This window comes from Anguilla rostrata, chromosome 5 (assembly GCF_018555375.3).
Source record: "Anguilla rostrata isolate EN2019 chromosome 5, ASM1855537v3, whole genome shotgun sequence".
NCBI lineage: Eukaryota > Metazoa > Chordata > Actinopteri > Anguilliformes > Anguillidae > Anguilla > Anguilla rostrata.
In genome coordinates this window covers 34,993,794-35,020,305 of record NC_057937.1, presented here as the reverse complement: position 1 = coordinate 35,020,305, position 26,512 = coordinate 34,993,794, and the positions used below count along the sequence as shown (strand labels likewise).

The 26,512-nt window shown below is 41.5% G+C and overlaps 2 protein-coding genes across 4 annotated transcripts; both read right to left on the bottom strand.

Moving 5' to 3' along the window:
* Positions 1-1,257: 1,257 nt before the first annotated feature.
* Positions 1,258-12,870, bottom strand: LOC135255132 (fatty acid 2-hydroxylase-like). Its single transcript, XM_064335903.1, has 7 exons — positions 12,198-12,870; positions 8,433-8,519; positions 5,896-6,038; positions 5,169-5,269; positions 4,545-4,717; positions 3,257-3,509; positions 1,258-2,669 (listed from the first exon to the last, which is right to left on the bottom strand). Exons 1-7 carry the CDS (start codon positions 12,474-12,476, stop codon positions 2,509-2,511), a joined length of 1,197 nt encoding a protein of 398 aa, XP_064191973.1. The 5' UTR covers positions 12,477-12,870; the 3' UTR covers positions 1,258-2,508.
* A 3,662-nt stretch (positions 12,871-16,532) lies between these two features.
* LOC135255131 (casein kinase II subunit alpha') lies at positions 16,533-26,297 on the bottom strand. Of its 3 annotated transcripts, none has more exons than XM_064335900.1 (13): positions 25,547-26,297; positions 25,285-25,444; positions 24,573-24,684; positions 23,592-23,693; positions 22,827-22,877; positions 22,357-22,416; positions 22,166-22,249; positions 21,181-21,291; positions 20,789-20,890; positions 20,513-20,613; positions 19,798-19,946; positions 17,439-17,511; positions 16,533-17,323 (listed from the first exon to the last, which is right to left on the bottom strand). In XM_064335900.1, exons 2-12 carry the CDS (start codon positions 25,386-25,388, stop codon positions 17,447-17,449), a joined length of 1,041 nt encoding a protein of 346 aa, XP_064191970.1. In that variant the 5' UTR covers positions 25,389-25,444; positions 25,547-26,297; the 3' UTR covers positions 16,533-17,323; positions 17,439-17,446. The 3 variants fall into 3 exon arrangements, with proteins under 3 accessions (XP_064191970.1, XP_064191971.1, XP_064191972.1); XM_064335901.1 differs by having other exon boundaries at positions 25,285-25,790; positions 26,129-26,297; XM_064335902.1 differs by having other exon boundaries at positions 25,285-25,679; positions 26,129-26,297.
* Between the last annotated feature and the right edge of the window lie 215 nt (positions 26,298-26,512).

Below are 26,512 nucleotides of genomic sequence, written 5' to 3'. Positions count from 1 at the left end.
TCTCATTATCCCATCGGGATAGAAATGTTTCATCATAGGATACAGATGATCACGCAAAATAACTGTATTGATTTGCAGTGACTCCTCCCTCTAAAGGGATAAGTGGACCAAAATCATGCCAGGAAAATGCCCCCCACTGTATAACAGAGCCTCATTGTAGGGGTCAAGCATTCAGGCCTGTACTGTTCTCTTGGTCTTTATCCACATCTCTGTAGACCAGTGCCTATGGTATTTGCGCAACTGAACTCTCAAATGCACATTCATCTTTGCAATGCGGGGTTTATGCAATGCAACCCTACAATAATATCCCTCTCTATGTAGTTGTCAACGGAATGCTCTTGCTGACACAATCTGATCAAACCTGCATTGACATTCTCAGTCACCAGAGGAAGAGTTGCTCTTCTGTTTTTCCTTACATATCACAATGATATACAAGCATCGCAGTCATTGAATGGGCACTTTTGACAACAATTTCCGATCCTATTTACTGAAGTCTTTCCCATAGATCTAAATTCAGGTGTCACTTTAGTCACTGTTGCTATTGAAACACTAGCCAGTTGAGCAATCTTTGTGACTGAAGCTCCTGCCATCCATGCTCCAATCCACTGTCAAAGTTACTTTGATATTTTTCTCTTGCCATCTTGATCCAAAACTGAGGTCAACTGGACCTGCTCAGCATTTTCATACATGCCACAGAACATGATCTGATGTTAATTGCTTAGTTGTACCATGCAGTATATCTGTATGGAAGCATCTGCATGTATGTTTCTCCACTCATTTATTCAGGTTTTTCCTTTAATTTGTCACCCATCTGTGTGTGTGTATATATATATATGTATATATAATGCACACACACACACATTTATTTATTTATTTATTTTCTCTCTTTTTGGAGAAGCACACCAGCCCTTATTTTGTCACAGGCTGATGTTCTGCCAACTCTGATGCTTCAGCCCAAATGGAAATTACATCATTTCTTTAGTGAACAGGGAAAATATGCCACCCTCTATTGCCAATATTGAAGCCTAGGATTACAGGAAACACTCCCATTTAATGTTCTCCCTGTTCATACTGACCATGTTTCTATTTGTGGTACTCAAGTGTCACAATTTAAATCCAAAATTAAATAACCCCAATTACTCCTTTTTACTGGTTTTCTATTCTCTGTCGATTGTACCACAAAATGTATTCAAAAACTAGCCGAGTGAGGTGAGACTTTGTACATTGACAAGAGTATTAGAACCAAAATTCACGATATGTTTTTAGGAAAATTAATTTATTCCTTAGTTTTACATCTTACATTGCATTGTTCTGTGTACAATGCACAAGATTAAAGATTAATAAACAGAATTTACGACCATGTCACAGCATGGTCTTAGAAAGCAAAAAATACAAACAGTTCTCAGAAATATACATTTACTTACAAAGAACTACAACAAATACTTTCAAAAAAAAATATTGAGCAGTAAACAGGTTTAGAAAATTCAGTCTTAATTTTGTACAAAGAAGGAATTTGTCAGAATTCTTCCACAATAAAGAGAATTTTTTAATTTATTTTTTTGAATAAACACAAACTTGATTTGACTTCTTGATTTCTCAGCCCAGCCAAACAATTCGGGCCTAACAGAGGGCATAGGGATGCTGGCCAGCAAGGAGTGGGAGGGATCACATGTTTGATCAAACTTGGCAGAGCCTCGTCAGTGTTCCTACCCACAAACTAGACAGGGAAAATACGAATCTTAGAGCATTAGAATCATATCCTATTGAAAAGAGGGTTCCCTAGTGAATCGGTCAGTAAAGGTGCCTATCGTGAATATGCTGCTGCCTATAGCCAAGACAGGTCACTTGAGTGAGGCTCAACTATGACATTTACAGATTACAGTATACAAAGAAGTTTGTAGAGTTGGGCCACAATAGCCTGACATGGATAGGGTGGGTTTGATTTGGGGAGGTTTCCTTGGGTTAACACAGTATCAGTTCTCCAAATCGGTGAGAGATAGGCCTCTTCTCCATTCGGTGCCAGCACTCTCTTGCAGTACTCTGAGGCTTGTATGCGGTGTGTAAAATAGTCAATGGGTTGCAAGTGAGAGTTTTGGAAAGTGTACATTCAGGTGCTGCGTTCTATACATGGGGTGTGGGTACCACACCAAAATAATTTAAAAGGCACACTTGGCAAATTGGTGAGAAAAAATGGGTGGAGTGTGTCCAGAAAAAATATTCTTTGAGTAGGTAAAGAGCAGTCTTTGCATATATTGGGTTATTACCACCGCTTCTTTGAATGCCAACAAGACAGCTCCGCATATGAAGCTAATTCAAATACACTCCACCCACTTCTTCCAATGATCCGGCTCATTGCACAGTGAGAGGAAGGGGCTTACTTCTGATCTACATGTTGGTTCTCTACACTACAGAAGCATTCCCCTTACAGAGTTGAACATCTACAGATATTAATATCTGTCGTTATCCTTGTTCACTTTCTTCTAAATAAATTTCCATAAATGAGCCCTTCTACCAGACAACGTGCCTGGCAGGAAAGGGTCTGATCTGCAGGGAGAACAGGAAGCGGAACCAAGAAGAGGGCGGAGAGTGCTGAGTCCCCTGTTCTGAAGGCTCTTCTGGGAAGGCAGTGTTGAAAGGGTGGTCCCACAATGAAGTGGTGATGCCAAAACCTGCAGCGGAAGACCACTCGGTTGTCATTCACACAGAAGCACGAGAGATACGGACACACAACAGACAAAAAAACAGGCACAGGGCAGACAAACATTCAGACAGAATAACAGTCAAAAGAAGCAAAACAACGTTCTACCCGCAAAAGAAACATATGACAATTACTGATGTTTCATCTGTTTGCTGCTGATGGCACATTTAAAAAAAACCGATGGCAAGTTTTTCAAAAATGTACCCCAAAAAATTGTCTTGCTATCGACTCGTTACCATGGAGTGCTCAACCATAGCTCAAGAGATCGAATCCAGCAAACGGCTATTTGCTACCGTACTGAATCTTCACTATACACATAATCACAGAAATGATCATAGACCAGTGCTTCCCAACCCCTTTCCTGGAGACCTACTGTCTTTCATTCCCACCATAATTTGGCACACCTAATTCTACTAATAAGCAGCTCAACCAGAACTGTTGAATGAGGCCTGCTTTGCAAGGGTTGATGTGAAAAGTTACAGTTGCTAAAGACAGTAGATCTTCAGGAACAGGGTTATGAATCGTGGTCGTATTCTGTAGCATAGCACTCTTGCTCACCTGCTCTCTGGTGTTTGAAGTGGTGCTTGACGTGGTACGCCTTCAGCTTGTACATGTAAGAGCCCTTTTGGGGGCAGCCGTAGTGGAGGTAGTAGTGGGTGAGGTCATATACCACGTAGCCGCCCAGCCCCCCGGCGAAGAGGCACAGACTCACCCCCTCGGGGAATATTGCGGAAAAGAGCAGATAGCAACCCCCAATGAGCGGGGAGGCCAACCCAGGGGGGAAGACCAACCGCGAGCGGTCAAATGGAGACTGTGGGAGTAAAGAGAGAGAGAGAGAGACAAAGGTTCAGACATCACATTACTGTTGTGTAGTTAGGCATGACAGGAACACCTTTTTAAAATAAAATTTGAAAATTCAAAACTGGCATTAAAAAATGCGTGTCAGACGAAGATTCTTCTGAACTAGATTTGAATTCAGAAACCTGATGTGGCCCAACTATAAATATATTTATTTTACATCCGAAGTAAGGAAGCTTAGAGAACAGGTTTTCCAATGTTGATCTTTTCACATCAGTTTCACGTTTACCAGTCAAATTCCAGCCCACTCAAATACCATACGGTTGTCAAACAAGGCGGGAAAATTAATGCCAGAAATATACCTAAAGCTACAGGCAGTCCTAAACCAGCCATTATATTTTCAACAGATTTATCTGTAAAAATCTTTTGACAAAGTGGCCATTTTAAAACATTTGTATGCTTGTCACTCACCACCAGCATAGGCGTACCAGCAAGGTTTAGATGACCTTACTACCTGCTGGACATGCATGTCTAAAGGATTTGCTCTTTGAGAGATGGCTAGAACCTGAATGCCTCTGATATTCTTGTTTATTTTTTTACTTTAGCTCCAGTAAGCTACTGTATGTGCACATGTGAATGTTCCCCTCTTGCTTACGGTTAGATCTCTGGTCTGTTCTGGCCCCCTGGTGGCCATCTCACTGTTGAAACAGCAGAAACCCAATCCATATTCTAATGTAGACCAAAGACTTGCTTCTTAGAAAGCACCCTTGCACCCTGAACCCCCTTCAGGTAACCTTTCTTATTTTCATATTTTCTTTGGATTTCCATTTGGAAAAATATAGTTGTGGCCATATAAAGATATGTTATCGGTCTAGTGGTACTTTCGTTAGTCAAAAATACCAATTGTTGTTTGTAGGATTAACATTGCACTTATGAGTCTCTGTGTCTTCTTGGTGATTTTTGTATTCTTAGTATAGTAACGCTAATGCTTCCCATTTCTGCACGTTCCTCTCGATAGGATTATAATGTAATGTAATACTCCCCCCACCTTGTGGTGCTGGCCATGCAGCAGGAAGTGCAGGGTGATGAGATAATAGCTGTGGGCGGGCGGTCGCATGTGGAACACAAAGCGGTGGATGCAGTACTCCATGAAGGTCCACAGAAACATGCCCATGAGGAACAGGAAGGGGAAACTGTACTGATGGACCATGATGGAGTATTCTGGAGAACGAGATGGGGGGGAGAGAGGTAAAGACACTGGTGTAATAATGGCAGTCACATTAGCAATGGCTCTAGTATCACAGAGGGGAGAAATTACACCACCAACACAGCCTAGATCCATATACATCTACTGCAGTAATGTGTGTATGTCAAATATGTTTGTGTGTGTGTGTGTTTGTGTGTTAGTGCATGTGTGTTTGCACATGGTGGCATACTGCGAAGTAGGAATGTTGTAGTCGGAAAAAATGAGGAGTGCTTAAAACAGCGAAAACGTCACAGGAGAAACATGGCCATTGCACATACCCTATCTGCAAAAGACAATGAGTCTCATGGACTGGATAACGTACCCATAAGACTACTCACCAATTCATACAGAAGTACAGGACAAAGGAAGGACTATCATAAGCAGCATGTGTGTATGTGAGAGAAAGTGTGTGTGTGTGTGTGTTACCTCTGGTGAGGAAAATTCTGGTCTTTTCTTCTGCCAAGGAGGTGCAGCAATACCAGCTGAGATATAACACCACTGGAATCCACACCAAAGGCACCATGTACCTACAACAATTAAACACAGAGGACCGACACAGTGAGACACAGAGGACCAACACAGTGAAACACAGAGGACCAACACAGTGAAACACAGAGAACCGACACAGTGAAACACAGAGGACCGACACAGTGAAACACAGAGGACCGACACAGTGAAACACAGAGGACCAACACAGTGAAACACAGAGGACCGACACAGTGAAACACAGAGGACCGACACAGTGAAACACAGAGGACCGACACAGTGAAACACAGAGGACCGACACAGTGGAACACAGAGGACCGACACAGTGAAACACAGAGGACCGACACAGTGAAACACAGAGGACCGACACAGTGAAACACAGAGGACCGACACAGTGGAACACAGAGGACCGACACAGTGAAACACAGAGGACCGACACAGTGAAACACAGAGGACCGACACAGTGAAACACAGAGGACCGACACAGTGAAACACAGAGGACCGACACAGTGGAACACAGAGGGACAGCACAAGGCAAAGAATGGGAAACATTAAGAGGGGATACAGGAAAATATTTTAAGACAAAATACGTGAAGTCACAGCCAGCAAACAGGCACATTCTGAGACATTGATAAAACAACAGAATACAGTAAGTTTCACGTCTTACCAGGATGTCTTGGTGGTGGCCTCCAACAGTGAAGACTGAAAGAAGCGTAAGGGTTGGTCCACAGGTTGGTGAACCCAAGCATCGTACTTCTCGCCCAGGTGCCCCACCTGCCACGCCAGAGGCTTCTGCCAGTCCACCAAGTCCTGCGGCCACCAACAGGGGGTAGCAGAGCGAGGTGACAGAACATCACTATTATTTACCTTCCACATTAACCGACATACAAGGCAAATTACACTACAGAAACTGACTGAATCCCTCCCCCCCAAAACCTTGATAACTTGGGCATATCAGAGCCATCAATTATTACCAGGATCATGAGGGGTTGTGAGTGCCTGAGGAGGCTGCATAATTAAGCAAGAACAACAGAAACAACTTGTTGCCTTTGCATTGTTTGACATATCACTGAATTCTATAATCAGTCAGAAGCTGCCTGCAGCTCTCTTTCATTGTACCCATGCTGATGCTGTGTCTTTCATGACACTGTAAGAGCTATTACAGTGCTATAAAAGTGTCTGTCGCTACACTTTAAGATCACAGCCTGTCCCAAGGACCCTAACTCACAATTTCTTGTTCAATATCTTTCAGGTTCTCTGAAATGGACACACATTAATTCATTGTTTGACATTCAAACTTACAGTTCATAATGTTTTTGTTTCTGAGAGTGTATAGTATTATTTTTTGCTAATAGCTATCAACTACAATTGTTAATGACTGGCTCTTAAATATTCTCAATCTTCAATTTTGGAACATTGATTTAAATGTATACATAATAAACTGCACAAGCACAAATCTGTATGTTATCAGATAAGTTGAGGGAAAGTTTATCACTATCTGACTAATTGAATTTGGCATTCTCCTCAAGGTGTCAACTGCAGAAGCTCCGCAAGGATTCAACTTAACTCTGCCCATTTCTCTGCTAACTATTACACCATACAACTGTGCACAAGACAGAGCAGAAGCAGTTGTGTGTGTGTGAGAGAGAGAGGGGGCAGTCCTAAGGGGCAGTCATAAGGAAGGGGTGACTCACACTGGGTTCTGCCAAATTCGTTGTGCCAACCCCCAACTTTAGTCAGCAGGGGAAGCCTTCCCCCATATTTCTGTGTCAAGTCAAAATTCCTCCACTAAAATGTATTTTTTGACCTTATCTCCAGTTCACTGTTAGTGCGGGTATATGCGTGGAATAAACGGCCAAACAGGCAGCAGTCAAATATGAATTTTACAGTTTCTTTCCCATGCTGTGTGACGGAGAACCATGCTCACAAAACGGTAAAGGACACAGGTTCAGTCTGTTTTTCCAGTAGGAATGCCATTTAAATAAAGGGCATCAATCAAGTACAAAAGCAGCCATAACCTGAGCACAGCTGACAGAGCCCCTGCTGTTATGCCACATTCATGCACTCTAATTCACCTGGATCAAGTACCAAGAGATGAGTGTATCACTTGGAACTGTCTCACCGCAGTAAAAACATTCCTATTTGCATGCTTTAAATAAAGACGTTATATTCAGTACTTGGTAGCAAATCCTTAGCATTCGATGACTGTCTGAAGTCTGCAAACCATAGACATCACCAGATGCTAGGTATTCTGGCGATACGCCATCAGGCCTGTACTGTAGCCATCTTCAGTCCCTGTTTGTTTCAGGGGCTTTTTGCCTTCAGTCTTGTCTCCAGCAAGTGAAGTACACGTTCAGTTGGATTCAAGTCAGGTGATTGAATTGGCCAGTCAAGAAGAATCCACCTTTTGGCCCTTTAGTCGCTTTAGCAATATTTTTGGGTTCATTGACCTGTTGCAAGGTGAGGTAACATCCAAAGTGTTTTGAGGCATTTAGCTGGACCTGAGCACATACTATACTTCAGAATTCATCCTGCTGCTGCAGCAGTCACATTGTCAATAGTGAGCCAGTTCCAGAGGCAGCCATACATGCCCAAGCTATAACTAGCTGCACCATGTTTCATGATGCGGTATGCTTTGGATCATGAGCAGTTTATTAATCAACATTTTAATTTTCCGAAATTTGGTACAGGTTCATACTAGTCTTATTTGTCCATAAGTCTTTGTTGCAGAACTCTAGGTTTTTTAAAAACTTTTTTTTAATCAAATTCTAAACTGGCTGTTCTTTGAGGTGTAGCAGTGGTTTGAACCTTCAGGGAAACCCTCTGAGGTTATGGCTGGTGTAAACTTTCCTTTATGGTTCTCTTTGATCTATGCTGACTTCCTGAAGACAGTTCTTGATCTGTGTGACAGTTAAAAGGGGTTTATCTTTACAACTGAAAGTCATCCATTACAGTGGTTTTCCATGGCCTACCAGGTTGTTTGCTATTGCTGAGCTCACCAGTGTGTTCTTGCTTCTTAACAATGTACCAAACAGTTGCACTGGAGTACACAGCCAAAGCAACAAAAAAGTATCACTCTCCAAATACTTACACAGAGCACGATACACGAGCATGTACAAACACCTTCACACCTCGCGCTCCCACTCACTCAAATGGTGTCTGCTGCTTCTCCAAAGTCAGGCACATTGTCATGGTCTTTCTTACCGTCTCAGGGTCAACTCTACTGTAGCTGATAGCTGACGGCTGCTCTTTCTCCTCATCATTCTTGGATGTCTTCCTCTTCCTCAGGGTCTGCAATGCAGAGGTCAAGACAGCTTTACTTAATTCAGCAGCTCTCCAGTGACTGATCCATAAAAGGCAGTAAATTCACAGTTTACAGCACATCACCTGCATCTCTCCCACACCACACACCATTCCAGTGTGGAACCCTCCTCTGTCATAAACACTCAACACGACACTAGCTAGCAGACATGTGACAACTACATGCATGTAGCAGAGGCATGTAATACAAAGAATGGGGGCGTGCACACGTGCACGCAAGCACACATGCACACAAATATCCCATTCTGGATCTGGCAGAGTAGTTTTGGTATCGCTGCATTCCAAAAATAGATGACCGTTGAAAGAATTGAACTGATAAAACAACTTCCAATAATACAATCTGAACAATCTTGACGACAATCTGCATTCCTCTGTACTAACAGAAAAAGCTTACAAAATCACTCATCCCAAACTACTCTGCCCTTTTGCTCTTCTCTGTGCTCACCTGCTCAGGCCACCAATCTTCTCTTTTTTTCCACCACTGGCAACTACACACTCAATGGGACATTTGTCAATTGGTGGAGAGTCACTCCAGGGAAACTTGTACAGGTCATATTACCCATTTGTAAAACTGCACTAAACCAATTTAAGGTAAGCATCTTCCACAAGGCTACAACAGCAGTGCCACTTGCTGATTCAAACCTGTGTAGCATGGAACTTGCAGAGAGCATTTCTCTGTGCTGCTATGGTTCGCATATTGCTTTCTGCCAGTTGTAATGCTGTGAGGAGACGAACATCCAGTAAATGGATGTGAATTGGCCAGATTTGGCATCTGTGCAAAGAGGTTAATTTATCATTTTAACATGAAGAAGTTATGTACGGGTAATATGCATTTCCAGAAAGCAGCTACAGTCAAGTCCATAAATCTTTGGACACTGACAAAGTTATTGTTATTTTATCCGTCTACTACAGCATATTTGAGTTGAAATTAAATACTGAATATGAGCTCAAAATGCAGACCTTCAGCTTTAATTTGAAGGTTATTTACATCCAAATTGGGTGAACGGTGTAGGAGTTACAGCACTTTTTATATGTGGTCCCCCCCTTTTTAAGGGACCAAAGGTAACTGGACAATTGGCTGCTCAGCTGTTCCATGGCCAGGTGTGTGTTATTCCCTCATTATTTTATTTACAAGTAAGCAGATAAAAGGTTTAGAATTGATTTCAAGTGTGGAATTTGCATTTGGAATCTGTTGCTGTTAACTCTTAATATGAAGTCAAAAGAGCTGTCACGGCCGGGGAAGCAAGCCATCATTAGGCTGAAAAAAAAAAAAAAAAACCCATCAGAGAGATAGCAAAAACATTAGGTGTGGGCAAATCAACTATTTGACACATTCTTAAAAAGAAAGAATGTACTGGTGAGCTCAGGAGCACCAAAAGGCCCAGAAGACCACAGAAAACAACAGTGGTAGATGACAGAAGAATACTTTCCCTGGTGAAGAAAAACCCCTTCACAACAGTTGGCCAGACCAAGAACACCCTCCACTTCACCAGAGTAAATACAGAGGGTTTACCACAAGATGTAAACCATTGGTAAGCCTCAAAAACAGGAAGACCAGAGTAGAGTTTGCCAAAAAACATCTAAAAAAGCCTGTACAGTTCTGGAACAACATCCTATGGACAGATGAGACAAAGGTAAACTTGTACCAGAATGATAGGAAGAGAAGAGTATGGAGAAGGGAAGGAACTGCTCATTATCCAAAGCATGCCACCTCATCTGTGAAGCACGGTGGAGGTAGTGTTATGGCGTGTGCATGTATGGCTGCCACTGGAACTGTTTCCCTTCTATTTATTGATGATGTGACTGCTGACAAAAGCAGCAGGATGAATTCTGAAGTGTATAGGGCTATATTATATACTCAGATTCAGCCAAATGCTTCAAAACTCATTGGATGGAGCTTCACTGTGCAGATGGACAATGACTCAAAGCATACTGCGAAAGCAACCCAAGACTTTTTTAAGGCAAAGAAGTGGAATGTTCTGCAATGGCCAAGTCAGTCACCTGACCTGAATCCAATTGAGTGTGCATTTCGCTTGCTGAAGGCAAAACTTAAGGCAAAACGCCCCAAGAGCAAGCAGGAACTGAAGACAGCTGCATTAGAGGCCTGGCAGAGCATCACCAGGGAAGAAACCCAGCGTCTGGTGATGTCTATGGGTTCAAGACTTCAGGCAGTCATTGAATGCAAAGGATTTGCAACCAAGTATTAAAAATTAAAATTTAATTTATGATTGTTAGTTTGTCCAATTACTTTTGAGGGGGGGGGGCTATGTATAAAAATGGTTGTAATTCCAACATTGTTCATACAATATTTGACAGAACCCTTAAATTAAAGCTGAAAGTCTACACTTAAATCACATCTTGATTGTTTCATTTCAAACCCATTGTAGTGGCGTACAGAGCCAAAATGATGAAAATTGTGTCACTGTCCAAATACTTATGGACCTACTGTATGTACATATCTCCATGAAATGAGCATATGAGGCTAAAAAATACTGTATGTCCACATGTGATTTTTTTTCTGTTGAAGACATATTACCAATATACATTTATAGCCATTATTTTGCATAGACGACTCATTTAATGTGTGAATAACTTATTTTGATTGCCCTTTTAAACTTACAAAAATAATGAGAGTCCTATCCAAATTTTCCCTAGAGATTCAGACATCTGAAAATGATTCCTCAGTAAAAGGCAGCCATTTTGGATGATCATTGAGCATTTATTTCTCAATAACTATTTGGTATCTGAAGCTCTAGCCTCAGTTTCAGTCTTTACAGATAAGTAAAGAATGTGTTTATGTAAAATGAAGGGATTCAGAAGAACAGGCCAGACAGCCTAGTCCATTTCCTGAGGAATGACTCACAAAGAATCTATTCACACATACAAAGTTGATTCTGAAGTAACATCACGTGAGACCAATGCATGGCTCCTGTATGGAAGAGGATTAGGGTCACATGTGAAAAAAAAATTTTGAGTTCTGAGAATAGTCAGAATTCTGAGAATAAAGTCAGAATTCTGAGATTAAAGTCAGAATTCTGACTTTAATCTCAGAATTCTGACTTTATTCTCAGAATTCTGACTTTAAAGTCAGAACTCAGAATTCTGACTTTAAAGTCAGAACTCAGAATTCTGACTTTAAAGTCAGAACTAAAAAAAAAATTGCACGTGGCCCTAATCCTCTTCCGTACTCCTGTGATATTCTGCTCAAGTAAATAAATACATGCAAACATAAATCAGAACAAAAATATCTGATTGTCAATCGTATGGTTGGCCTATGCAATTGATGATCAGTTGCATGTGACGAACAGGTGCACTGCCGTCATCCAGCACACATTTAAACAACATATCTGTAGCAATTACTTACATTACATTACATTCAATGAGAATACTGTTTTTACAGATTCTACGAAGAAGAGGTTTTTGAACAACTGATAAACTTTAAAATGCAAACTACAGTAGCCTACTTTGACAGTAAAATGAACAGAACAGTACCATTAAATATAATGCGAGTTATCTGACGAAACATATTAGCTATGCATTCGGAGGCACCACAGCTAATATAAACTCAGTTTCACCGAAGCATGTGCGTTTATCTGGCCCCGCTCTGGGAAATTAGTTCAAATTCAGGTTTGTTAGGTGATAGGCTACCTCTGTTTCTGCAGCACTGTTTCTGTCCAAGTCACCTATGTAATATTGCTCCATCCACCGTCGGGCGTTCTCAGAATGTCGATGCGGGGGTCCATCCATCAACCGGCTTACGTCCGTCCCAGAGTGACTTAAAATCAAAGCCTCTCCGCCCGGGTGCAATCGAAGGAATTCCGTCACATCATAGACCCGAGTCCCTAACATTATCCAACACGAATCTTTGGTGCATTGCTGGGCTAGCTCCTTCTGTGAGAACGAGCGAGGGGACGTCGAGGGAGTCATGATGTTGGCGTAGGCTATATGGGTTTTAGAGGAATACAAAGTTAAAAGTGTGTGATCTGCGCTGTAGGATATACCATATGCAGTTTCCTCGTTTCTTTGCGCCGACCTAAACACCTGGTCAGCTCATTTACATGCCATGAATTAATCAGAAACTCCTGACGAAACTTGACCCAACCCATTTCTTCAGCATTTGTCGGGCTGCAACGTGAACACACTCATCTTCGCACGACCACCGGCATTTCATAAGAAAACATGATGCGCTCAGTCCCTGCAATTGTATCCCAGCAAAAGGTGTTTTTGTGAAGTTTTGGGTGGATGATTCTTCATATCTAACTCCGCCGCATTCCTGTTGCTACAGAATGCATCGTTGGTGTTAAACTGACAGCGAGTTTGTTGTTTAACACCGATATCGAGAATTCATCGTTTCATTTGAGAGGTTCTTTCAGGAAGCCTTTCACTTCCTGTCGCAGTTTTACAGAATTAGGCTATTATGGTCTATTTCTTACGATTTTTCTGCATACATGTACTTGTCTTAGAATATTCTGTCATAGTTTATTTTTTGCATGGAGGAGCATAGTTGGAAATTGCATGCGTATTGTACCAGTTTTAAGTGGATAAATTACATGCGGAGGTAAATGACACTCTGGAGTTGATACATTGAGATGTGTTGCACTGTCAGTGAAACCACTGAAAATACACCTCTTTATTGCTGACTGTATTGTTGCTGACTGTTCTTGTGCAAGTTGGAAATAGAAATCTAGTTTAGAGGTTGGTGAATCCGCAGCAGATCCACCATTGAGTTTTGTGTGTAAATGTGAGTTTGTGTTGGGGCTGCGCCGTAAAGTTTTGTACTTTAAACTCATATATATTTAAAACCGTCTAGAGGTGCACATTTTTCTGGTTTGTTGCAGAATGAAGATTTCTCTACCAGCAACCATAAGCTAAGTGAGTAAGTGTTGTTTGCCAACTCATATTATTTTCAAAGAATGTGTGTGTGTGTGTGTGTGTGTGTGAACACTGGCGCCTTGCCCATGTTTTCAAACACAAAGTTCAGGGTAAAAATTAGCAAATCTTGAATCATCATCCTACTCCTGGGGATTCTGAATGGCTTTTCATTGCGGAATTTAAAAATAACCCTCCTTATTTACATCACTTGCTGGGAATGCAGAATATCTCGTTTACCAGTGCACTCCCATCAGCTGCTTCAACCTGCTTAACTCGCCCATCTCTGATTTTGCATCACCTATTGCCATATCATCAAAAAACACAAAAAATACTGTGTTGAAAATAACCCAAATTTAATTATTTTTTAACTCTGCTGCTAAATATTCGACAGCACACATTCTGAGTTGACCCAGCAATATGGGTTAGGCATTTTGCCCAGCACAGTGGGTTGATCATTCAACCAAAATGATGGTTTATACTGATTATAATATTGGTTAAATTTAATCTCATAGCTGGGTGATTGTTATATTTCAATGTCCCTCTACAGTGATACATACAAATATGTTACTTAAACTAATTACAGATAATAAACACAAAAACAAGAAAATTTAATGTGAAAATATAGTTTATTCATCAAAGTTATCTCACAATGACAAAGACTTAATACTAATGCTTAACATCTTGAGGCCATCCGGGACCGTTAGCTAGACACTATAGCTAATAATTAAACATCTTAAGGTGCAGTTGAAAAGTAACAAAAAACTGAAGGCATATTACAATAAAATGAACTTGATACCACATTCAAATGAACTGTTTATCTTGTTAATTTCCATATTAAGCAGAAGTTTATTTTTTGCATGTTCAGGCTCTCTGTTTGATCACGACAAAATTGAGCAAGTCAGGCAGAGGAGCCCCAGCCAATATTCGGTCTGTCTGGATAACTTTTATTACTTATGTTACAATCTACAACATTACTTTAGGTTGTTCATGCAATATAACTAGGAATACAGCTTACTGACTGAATATTATAATAATCTATAAAGCATTCACGTAATTGCAGGCAATGTTACCCAACAGCTGGTAGCCAAGTTACAGGTGCTGAAATTGATAGCCTACATATGTAAGCTACATGCTAATAATAGCATAAACATTCACACAATAGAGAACCTTGGTGTCGTTGAAGGTAAAAGAACAAAATTAGAAATAAGTTAAAGTAATTCGAGATACGAGAAACCTTGTTTGCACAATGTATCCCAATATAAAGTCAGCAGCATTCAAAGGCAGAATTTACACTATTTTACACACTTGTCCTTCGTAGGCATGTCCTAAACTGAAGTTATCAAATAATGTGTCCATCTAAGGTGGCTTATTTTGGCTAAATTTTAATGGCAACATCTGATAGATCTTCACCAGAACAGATATCCCATAGGTCTTTTTGTGATTACCTCACTTCCGTTAAATTAGTGGCAGCTCAACTTGAAATATTGAAATACTTCAATAATTTTTTTCTAACTCTGTACCTCAGGAATGTATAACAGTGTAATATTACATTACATTTTATTTGGCTTCGGCTAGATTTGCATGTGCCTGCTTATATGTTGCTCATGCCTGCTTACAAGCTCCGTGTGTCTTTTTTTTTTAGGGTTAGCTAAAGTAACATTAGGTGATAAAGCTGTGCTTAAAAATCTCGTGCCATTGGAAGTGCGTCCTACTAAACGTCCATGAGTGAGTGACCTCCTGCGCATGCGTCCTACTAAACGTCTGTGAGTAACCACCTGCGCATGCGTCCTACTAAAGTGTTTCACTAAACGTCCATGAGTGACCCTCTATGGAGTGGCCACAAAAAAAGTTCAATATTTCAAAAGAATTTTGAATATCTCTAAAATCTGAATACAAGCAACAATGTCTGGAACTAGCCGGTCATTTTGGTGTAAAAAGTTTGAATGTAGTGCAAAAACTGTAGGACTAGTTAGGGCTAGAAAAATGGGCAGAAAGTGCAGATAATAAATATGAAAGATATCAAGATCACCCGATGCATTAGTGGGCTGGCCGGAAGCAAGCCCACTAATGCATAATGTGGTGCCAATGTGGGTGTGGTTTCAACCAATCTGGGTGTCATAAACACTATATGATCAATAGTCTCTGGACACCCCTTGTTCTAGGGCAGTTTTTCATGGTTTGGGCTAGGCCTTTTAGTTCCAGTGAAGGCAACTCTTAAACTACAGCGTATAATCACATTCTTGACAATTCTGTGCTTCCCCAACAGTTTGGGGAAGGGCCTTTTTTTGTTTCAGCATGGCAATGCCCTTGGGCACACAGTGAGGTCCATATAGTAATGGAATTGTCAAGAAAGGCTTGGAACAATTTGGGATCAATTGGCAAGCCAACTGAGAGCCAGGTCTAATCGCCCAATCAGTGTCAACCTCACTAATGCTCTTCTGGCTGAATGGAAGCGAATCCCAGCAGCAATGCTCCAACATTTAGTATAAAGCCTTCCCAGAAGAGTGGAGGTCGTTATAGCAGCAAAGGGTGGACCAACTGCATATTAATGCCCATAACTTTGGAATTTGGAAGTCAGGGGTCCACATACTTTTGGCCATATAGTGTATGTTCTTTGTGATTAAATTTGCTTATTCCCCTAGACATTTTTGAACCTGCAGCATGCAGAAGTACAGGGGTGACCTTATGCTCCATATGTTTGCTACAGAATTTGCTTGTCAATCAACTTCCTCAAAAGAGCTCTTTGTTTTTATATTAGCTGCTCCATCTTTATCGTGTCATTTGATGATATATTTGAAATCACCGTAATCCATGAGCAGTGTGGTTGCTGGTCTCTTTGTGCACCATCTGCACCACTTCAAACTGGTCAGCTTGATCTCCATGTGTGTCATCTTTACCAATGTTAAAGTGGTCTGGTATCTGTAGAAGCTATACCAATCCCAAACTGGTCATTTTGGTTTAGCCTGTTTTAGGAGTCAAGCTGGTGTATGTGTGTGTAAAAAAAAAACACCCTCACTAAGGTCAGTCTGGAGACAAAATAAAACTTTTTAATGCCACAAAAATATCACCAATATCAGCACTGCCCGGACACAATGATCCCACACACATAAATCTAAATAAAAATCATTTATTATTAATATTATTATGATCATTATAATACCTATAGCAGAGGTCACCATGCCACTTCTGAACTGCAGTGCAGAGTCTGAACAGAAAGACACCTGATGACTATATGACACATATGCTAGCTAATTTGAGAGGGACTAGTTAGCTTAAGCCAGTTGGCAACAAAGAAATACGCATATCAGTGATTGTTGAGGTAGAAAACGACATGACCTAACCTTGATACTAACCGGAATTAGCAAAGTCCACGGAGAAATGGGGGGAAAAAAACCACAAAAACCTGCAGCACGTCGCATATAAACAAGACAAAAAGGGTTGGGTAATATGCGTCTGGTTTGATGTTAAAGACCTCTTGGACTTCAGCTTCTACTGGAATCATGGGATATTGTGGCAGGTGTCCCCTGAGTCTTTCCCAAGCTGAACACAGAACAGCAGACTGGGAGGGGAGGGGGAATATTTTCCTCTTCATTCTCCATGCTTGTGAATGTGGGGGAGGGGAATCAATTGGAGAAGTCTTTGAATATTCCTTATTACTTTGTTACCTGAAGCTGAGGGGTGTGGATTAGAACTTGAAACTGACTGGTCTTGAATTGGACATCTGACTGGATCAAGCCAACAGTTTAAGAACAGAGAGAGAGAGGGAGAGAGGGAAAGAGAGAGAGACAGAGAGAGGGAGGGATAGTTTACATCTATGTGCATGTGTAATTGGCTGGCGGTGCCTTGTTCCGGTGTACACTTGAAGAGGTTTCTGGGGTAATAGCTGAGGTAACAAAGTTTTCCTGAAAGAAAAGGAGGGCAGAAGGAGGATACTCAGACTATGTAGTGCACACAATACCAGAGACTGATATAGATATCTGCCCTTATCATTGATACAGATATATCAGGAGGGCATACCTAGTCTCTCATCGTGTTGTAGTAGAGCCACTGCTGTCAGTGTGGGAGAGAGACTGTTCTTTCACCACGGGGTCTGAGGAAAAACACACATGTCAAACGTGTCAAACATACAGTTAAATGCAAAAGTATTAGGACAGTGACACAATTTTTTGTTGTTTTGGCTCTGTACTCCAGCACATTGGATTTAAAATAAAACAATGCACATGAGGCTAAAGTGTAGAGTGTCAGCTTTAAGTTGAGGGTATGTACATCCATATCGGGTGATCTGGGTCGGAATCACATTTCTTTTTATACACAGCACCCCCCCCCCCCATTTTAGGAGAGTAAAATAAATAGGACGAATTAACATAATTTGAAATGGAGGTTTCAAATTTAGTACTTGATTGCAAATCCTTTGCATTTGATGACTGACTAAAGTCTGCAACCCATGGACATCACCAGATGCCAGGTATTTTCTCTTTTTTTTCCTATCATGATTTACTAGACCTGTAATACAGCCATCTTCTTCAGTTCCTGTTTGTTTCTGGGGTGTTTTGCCTCCAGTCTTGTCTTCAGAAAATGAAACTCATGTTCAGCTTGATCAATGTTGGGTGACTGATTAAGCCAGTCGAGAACATTTCATTTTCTGACCCTGAAAAACTCCTTGATTGCTTTAGCAGTATGTTTGGGGTCATTGTCCTGCTGCAAGGTAAAGCATCTTCCAATGAGTTTTAAGGCATTTGGTTTGATCTGAGCAGAAGAGATGTTTCTGTCAACTTCAGAATTCATCATGCTGCTGCCATCAGCAGTCACATCATCAGTGAAGACAAGTGAGCCAGTTCTAGTGGCAGCCATACAGGCCCGAGCCATAACACGACCTACACTACGTTTCACAGATGAGGTGGTATGCTTGTACCAAAAATAGATCCTTTCTTTCACCACACTTTTCTCTTTGATTTAATTTGCTACAGGGTAATACTCTCAGCTTTCCATAAGACTATGTTGCAGAACTCTACAGTTTTAGCAAACTTTAAACTAGCTGTTCTGCTCTTGAGGCTTACCAGTAGTTTGCATCTTTAGACAAACACTCTTTGGTTTAGCTGGTGTGGTTTTCTTTTTTGACACATATCTGCCTACATCCTGGAGATTGATCTGTTTGGTGGTTGAAAAGTGGTTCCTCTTCAGAACTGAAAGTATTCTTTGTTAATTCGCTACAGTGGGCTTCTGTAGTCTACTAGGTTGTTTGCTACTGCTGAGCTCACCAGTGCGTTCTTGCTTCCTAACAATGTATCTTACGGTTAATTTTGACACACCCAAAGTTTTGGCCATGTCCCTGATCGATTTATTCCGATTTTCAGCCTTGTGATGGCCTGTTTTTACTAGCATTGATTCCCCTAGAATCTTTTTTCCAGCAGTGGTGCATGGGTTTTGCAAGGGTTCTCAGGTTTACGGTGCAACTCAATGTTGCATGCGTGCACACTCTCACACAGCTGATTCTTGGAACTTTACTACGGCTGATTCGCGCCTCAGCAGATTAGCCGATGTTCGTATCAGCATCTCATTCATGCGCACCATAAAGGGGATCATCCACCACTCATACGCTCTTATTGCTGGGTTTGGATAAGTTGGTAGCGAACAACACTGCAAGAGACTTCCGTAACGCTTCCTGAAACAGCTAACGGCGACTTAAGATGTTACATATTACAAACTGACTTAAAAGCGAAAGTAAATGAGCTACAATCTACCCAGGTTTTTAATGTCTAAATATGAGCAATATGGCAAAAGATTCATGTTCTGCAGGTAGTAGCGTCGAAGAAAAAGAAGTTTTCAACAAAGTTATTCTGAGCCAGTAGACCAATTTGTGTTGAAGCATAGCTTCAAAAAACAAAAACAAAAAAAACAAACAAAAAAACCCAAAGCAAAATGGTGATAGAAATTCTGCAGTGGCACTGTGCTGCTGCTGCCTCTAGGTAAACAGTGAGACTCCAGATACAAATCTCACACCTAGAATCAACTCTAAACCTTTTGTTAGCTGCTTTATGCATGAACTAATAATGCAACAACATACAGCTGAGCAGCCAATCGGCTAATTGCTTTTTCTCCCCCCTAAAATGGGGGACTATGTACAAAACCGGCTGTAATTCATACACACATCACCTGATATGGTTGTAAACACCCTCAAATTAAAGCTGACAGTCTGATAGCACATTAACCTTATATTCATGGTTTTATTTCAAATGCAATGTGCTGGAGTACAGAGACAAAATAACAAAAAATTATGCCACTTTCCCAGTACTTTTGCATTTATATGTATATGTGCACTCAAATACTCCCACATGAGGGTGCTGGGAGGGACGGACAGACAGACAGACAGACTCACAGAAGTAAGGGTGTGCCATGGCTTCTGAAGCAGTCAGCCTCTGCTGATGGTCGTAGCGCAACAACTTGTCCAGCAGGTCCAGGGCCTCGGGGCTGACCAGGTGCTGGTTCTCCGACTGGACAAACTGCTCCCAGCGTTTCCGTGTCTGTCTGGAGGGGGCGTCGGAGAGCAGTATTACAGCAGTCAGTTATTAGTCAGGTTCAAAATGACTGCAAGACACCATAACCATGTCTCTGCTTTGCACTATATTACCTTACATTACATTTATTTGGCAGACGCTTTTATCCAAAGCAACATATGATAAGTGCATACTGATTTTTGATGTTTTGGCTCCGCACTGCAGCACCTTGGATTTTAAATTAAACAAAGACTTCAAGTGCTTTTATCGTCAGAGATTGCACATCAAAACCATTTAATCTAAGGCAGATTCTCAACCCATGATCGTGGAGAGCTGCAGGGTTCGCTGGTTTACGTCACTACTCAGCAGCTGATCGTGAGAAATGAACTCACCACAACTGGGTTATTGGGTCTGACCTGGTTACTGATTTTAAGGTGAAAAAAAAAAAACAGCATACGAGGAGGCCTTCCACAATCATGGTTGAGAACCCCTAAACTAAGGATTTATCAAGAAAGGAAAATAGTGCATACTATTGAGTCTAATTAGTATGCCAGTGGCCAATTAACACCACCTCAAGCACCTCCAGGTGGTACTCACTGGCCCAGCAGGTCCTTGAAACTTGGGTCCAGTTCGATGTGGTATTTCTGTAGGTATCCAAAGAGCTCATCTGTCCCCAATACCTTGGCAATTCGGACCAGCTGGAAGTAGGACAACACCAGTATCAGGGCAAGGTCCCATCTGTGTGTACTTGAGTGAATGTTTTTTTGTGTATAATGTCTGCGTACCAGTGTGTGAGTGCATACGCACAGGTGTACACGTGCCATTTGCTGATTGGTTATTTGTGATAGACGAGTTTGCTGACTGGTTAGTTACCTGGTCGTAGTTGTCTTGACCATGGAAGAATGGTTCCTTCTGGAAGATCATACTAGCCAGCATGCAACCCAGACTCCACATGTCCAGGCTATAGTCATACATCTATACCCCAGCAAAGCAACAAACATGTTGTTTACTGCAACACGCTGATTACTAAAGATCACACACATTGTTTTATAATAAAAAAAGCAGCAATTTTATACATAATGAACTTTACAAAGAAAATATCAGGCTTTAATGCAGCACACAGCGTTATTAAAACGACATCACAACAACATTATTCACATAAACTGTCCATCAGTCACCAGAATGAAACACACTTGCACTGGACGTCAGCATTATACAAAGTGGGTATGAACATAGTATATTGAATGTCTCCTCTTCAGACTCACCTGGTAATCCACCAGGAGCTCTGGACCCTTGAAGTAGCGCGATGCCACCCTGACATTGTACTCCTGTGCGGGGTGGTAGAATTCGGCCAGGCCCCAGTCTATTAAGCGTAGCTGAAAGGACCATTTTCAACACTGATCAAAGCACAGTATCTGTTCTTCATATTACCTCCTCGTGTGATCTAATACAACCTTTTATAAATATGTGATTAGAATGTTCTTGAGTGAACATTCTAATGCTGATGTAACAATCACTAGTGGTACTTGAAAGCAATGGAGTTGAATACACTTAGAATTCTTTTTAAAACATTCCAAAAAATATACTCTTCAAAGGATTAATTCTACTAATGAATATGCCAGTCCAATCAAGGTTAACTGTGTCTCACTGCATCCCTCTATCCTGTTCTTACTAGGGATGTCATTGCCTGTGACATAAGCCTTCATATTTCTGTGGTTTCTACTACTTTCACAGGAAAGAAATGGATGTACTGTGATGGTGATGTTTAGAAATAACATTCAGGCTATTTGTTTCAATGTATTTTTTAGCATTTTATGTAAAATTTATGCATTTGTATTTCAAAGTTTTGTAAAGCTCAAATGCATAATTTCAGCACCATCCACTGAAATTTTCCCCATGGTTAAAGGGTCTTCTTAAAGATATTTTACAAAACAATTTTATAAAACGGGTTTTATAAACTGAACGTTGTGTCCCAAGAAAGTTTTAAGCACGCTTTGGAGCATTTTTCTTTTCTTTGAATCACCCGTTATATATAACACATAAACCTGTTTTCTCCCCCACCCCCACAGTCCCAGTGTTATGATATTACTTTTCCCAGCAAATAGCCATGTCCATAATTTCCATGGCATTTCTTAATCAAGAAATAAAAACCTGTTTCCCTTCCAGGATTGTTACCTCACTGCCCCCGTGTGGTAAACAGCTCAGGGTCAGTGGAACTGAATGACTTCAGAAGTGTACAGCGCCCCCTACCTTCCTCATCTGGTGATCGATCATCACATTGTGGGGTTTGACGTCTCGGTGCATGATGCCCATGCTGTGGCAGTAGTCCAGAGCCTGGGGTACACGGGGAATACAGGCGAGGGACACGTCAAACATGGAGGACATGATACGAGAGGAAACGAGGCTGAATCACGGCTGACACACGCTCGTTATGCTCTCACCTTCAGTAACTCGTACATGTAGAAACGAATATCAAAATCTGTTAACTTCTGGTACAGCTCCTGAACACAGAAAAACAACATGAGTCACAGTACTAATTAAAAACACTGATAAAAAAAATAAAAAATAAAAAAATAAAAACTGCTCATTTCCTATACACATACATAATACATAAATTCCTATGCACATACAAAAATTTCCTATACAGATGCACTACATGCATCCAGCACTAATCACAACCTCTCTGCACTGAACATACACCATCTACACATAGCTCTGCACCAATGCCACATCCTCTACTCTCTGTTCTGAACAGTATTCATCAGAGTGTTGCTAACGATCAGTTGCACAGCTCCGTTAGTGACCAATCAGACTGGACAATTCCTGCTTGGAGCCACTTTCATGTTTCAATCAGCACTCCACGCATGTGAAAAAACATTTAAAAAACATTGTTATGAGCAGGCAAGTATACCTTAAAGTCTGTATTATTGATGAATTCAAAGACGAGTGCTGGTGTTCGGGACTGCGGAAAAATAAAGACAGAACAATAACTTCTCATAACCAAAAGCACGGGTAGTCAATGAAGTAAAACAAAAACATTACAGGAAACACAAATCCGCACAATTAGATAACACAGAAAAACCGTTTCAAAATGAGCTTGCATTCAAACCAAATTTAAGTTCATGTGCTGCTCTGAATTTTTGAAACTATAATTAGGAAAGTAACTGCATGAGAATTTTTTTTTGCCAAATGATGGTTATTTACAGCAACAGAGTCATTGCTAAAAGTATATATATTATAACAATATCCATTCAAAATGGTGTATGAGGGACAGAGCACACCAGCTCCATGTCCTTCTAAAGCAATTCTAATTCTAATTTCATAGTAATTTCAATACTACATGTATTATCAGCAAAAGTCACCATTGCATCTCTTTCAGTTAATCATTGGTTAATTCTTTGGTCCAAGATGTAAGATGTACAAAGGCGATTTCCACAATCTGAAGAATTCCAGTTACCTCACCATTATACCCGGGGTCTTCTCAATAGAAATAATTCTACAAAAATGCATCAACCACCGAAACTACTGAAATCTCACTAGTTTCATGCTCACATGGTGCTGCCCAGCAGTTTGGGTGACTAGGTGATGACCTAGCAGGACAATGTGATTGGTTAGGCACTGTCACATGACTATAAGCCAGCCAACAACAGAGAGGTTGGGAGTGTGCGAGTTATACCACAGGGTCCTTCACTGTGTCCACCAGCCGAATAATGTTGGTTCCCCCCCGCAGGTTCTCCAGAATCTTTATTTCCCGCTTGATCTTCTTCTTTTTGACAGGCTGCAGGGGTCAGAGGTCATGATGTCAAAGACACCCAGCACAGATTCCAGATAGTTCATCTATCCACTGTTCTTCCTAATGACAGGATTTTTCCTGTGTTACGTGATAGTACAGAACATCCACTGCCACAGTCCTGGCCAATATGTCCATAAATAAATATTAGTAAGATGTATGAAATTGGAATGTTTCAATTTCAATGATAGGAAGACAGAACTTTCAATATTAAAAATTCAGAGCTCATTATCTGGTGGGTCTGTGGAGTCTGAGTCTAACATTAGATTAAAAATAAGCTAAATATTCTTTAAAATAAGCTAGGACCAGATGTGATCTCTGTGTGACAACATATAATGCCTAACAAGGATTGAGGTCAACTGCATTTGGCTAGTTGTCTAAATAGCCCACCAAGGCTCCTTAGTACTGGGACCCTATTTTAGACATGGGAACTAGAATCTTTGTGGTAGAGGTGCAGTAAGCAAGCAGCTGGAATGAGTACCTGAGTTTACATAAAGACTGACAGATGCCACTCATACACCTTCATTGTAACAATGCTATTCATCCACCTGTGTGCCTGTGTAAAGAGGTAGGTCCCATCACAATTGCATTGCACAACACAAGGCACAATTAGCTGGCTGAGATAATGAATCTGCACAAAAGAAACTAATTGCAGTCTTACTGATGCTCTAGGTGTGGTATCAGTATCTGTAGCAGATGTTCATGTGGTAGATACTCTCTGTGACTCCCGCTGAACTACAATAACCAATAAACAACCCAGCTCTCAGAACTGTCAACCAATCAGAAGAAGTAGTACCTGCACACACAACCAGTGAAATAGCTACTACACAGTGGAGGTCACAGGTCCCTGGTCAGTTACCAGCTCACCTTGAGGATTTTGACCACAACTTTCTCATTGTTGTTGATGTTGATGGCTTCAAAGACCTCACTGTACTTCCCCCTCCCCAGCTTCCGAACCAGCTGGTAGTCCTCTTGGTTACTGGAGGGGAGAGAGAGAGGGAGACAGATTTTGACAACACCGCCATTGAGCCAATTCACTGTGTTGTGCTATATTTGAAAATACAACTTCTTTGTTCATGAAAAGGAAGGATGTTGAGATTTTTAGATTTCTGTTCCTGTCCAATAAATTACAATACGATACGTGAAGGCCTTCAATAAACACCTCACAGATGCAGAACTGTGTTGAAACCCAACTCAATTATCTTGGCAAGCTAGCAATCACGATGTAAGCTTGTGTTCTCAGCAATGCGAGGCACTTGAAACACTCTGTTAGCAAGCTACCAAAAAAATGCTAAAAATACCACTGCACAATTCTACACAACTAGCTACAACCACATATTTACCAAAACCGACACCCAGAACTACTCGCAGATGTTAGCTAGGTCGTTCACTATTTGCTGAAATGCCGGCTTAACTGCAAATGATTCAGACAATAACGTTAATTACAAGCACCAACAGTTAAAATAAGACATGCTCAAAATAGCATGGCTCGTATTCATACGCTGTTTACTAGCTACATACATAGCTCTAATGGAAATTAATACCTATGCTGATTTTCAAGTTACAACCAGGTCCTCACCTCCAGCTGGGCACGTGAGCTTCATAGTCCCAGTACTCCCGGCTCTTCAAAGTGTTCACATCGGCGTAGACCCGGGATCTGCTACCGGCCGCCGGGCCGGGCATGGCGACCACAGGAGCCTGGGTTGGGTACGACTGCCTTATTGCAGGGCTATTTAAATCTCGATCAAAGAGAGCGGACCACCGGATTTCTGTTAGAGCCCAGGGTCTCAAGCCGTCTGCTGAGTTTCTCTTAGACAAGTTCGCTATCTAAGGTCAGTCACCTTATCCAAAGAGAGATGACCACGATGCGTTGCGGGAAGTGGCTGCAGAATATCTCTTGCCACTCTGATCGTCAGACCTCAGCCGACCGGGGCATCAGCACCGACAATTCGGGAATATGGGGGACGAAAGGGGCTTCGTTTCAGCGAAGCGGCGGGGTGGCGGAAAAAATAGGATGAGTTGAACGTTTACAGAAAACGCTTGTGGTTAAATCACAAACACCCAACGTTGGCCAGCAAGCAAACTCTGTGTAAAATAAAAACGGGGGTGAGATAGCTATAAGGGAGACTGTGGAGTTGAAAGATTGCAGGCAAACTTTAACCCCCCCATTCCCAGTGGGCCCTGAGTCCCTGATCCGAAAATGAGACCGGGACAGAGGGAGTCCAGGGGACAGACTTTTGGCCGGCTGGACTGACTTCCCAGCGGGAAGAATGGCACTGATTATCTGAATGTTAGCGAATAAACAGATAGCCGAGATGATTTAACCATTCCCCTGCCGTAGGAAATACTAAGAACTGCAACCGGTTAGAGGGAATGGATGTTGGCGAGGTTTAAGCCTTAGTGATCAGTGTGCAAAATCCCACCTCTGCGCAGAACTCGGTGGCGCGAGCCCTGGCAGGCAGAATGCGCTCGGGCTCCGGATTCGGGAGCTCAGGAACCCCGTTCCGTAGCAATTACCGACCGCAGGGAACAGGATTGCAGCAGAAACCCCGGAAACTATCAGGGGACTATTGACTGATGGAACGGGAAACAAAGCGGGTAAAACAGGAATAGAAGTGCTTCAGTTGTATTACTTGAATATATGGCGCCACCTAATGCCCTGGATGGCTATGGCAATGCTGGTACTCCTAAACGATCCTTTCCCCACCAGAAACGCTGCATTTGTATATTTCAGTCGAGATGAAGCTAAAACAAACGTGTTGTAATCGACAAAATGCTGTTATGCACTGATGGGAAAAAAAAAAAAA

Bases quoted from the DNA above. Each gene is read 5' to 3' on its own strand.
- LOC135255132 (XM_064335903.1), bottom strand. From the start codon at position 12,476: ATGACTCCCTCGACGTCCCCTCGCTCGTTCTCACAGAAGGAGCTAGCC. The intron at 4,718-5,168 runs GTAACACACACA...CTCGTTCTCCAG, and splicing joins CAGAATTTTCCTCACCAGAG to AATACTCCATCATGGTCCAT. The intron at 2,670-3,256 runs GTGAGCAAGAGT...CTTCCGCTGCAG, and splicing joins CTTCAAACACCAGAGAGCAG to GTTTTGGCATCACCACTTCA.
- LOC135255131 (XM_064335900.1), bottom strand. From the start codon at position 25,388: ATGCCCGGCCCGGCGGCCGGTAGCAGATCCCGGGTCTACGCCGATGTG. The intron at 22,878-23,591 runs GTATAACTCGCA...ATTTTTCCGCAG, and splicing joins ACACAGTGAAGGACCCTGTG to TCCCGAACACCAGCACTCGT. The intron at 17,512-19,797 runs GTGAGTCTGTCT...GTTTTTCCTCAG, and splicing joins CATGGCACACCCTTACTTCT to ACCCCGTGGTGAAAGAACAG.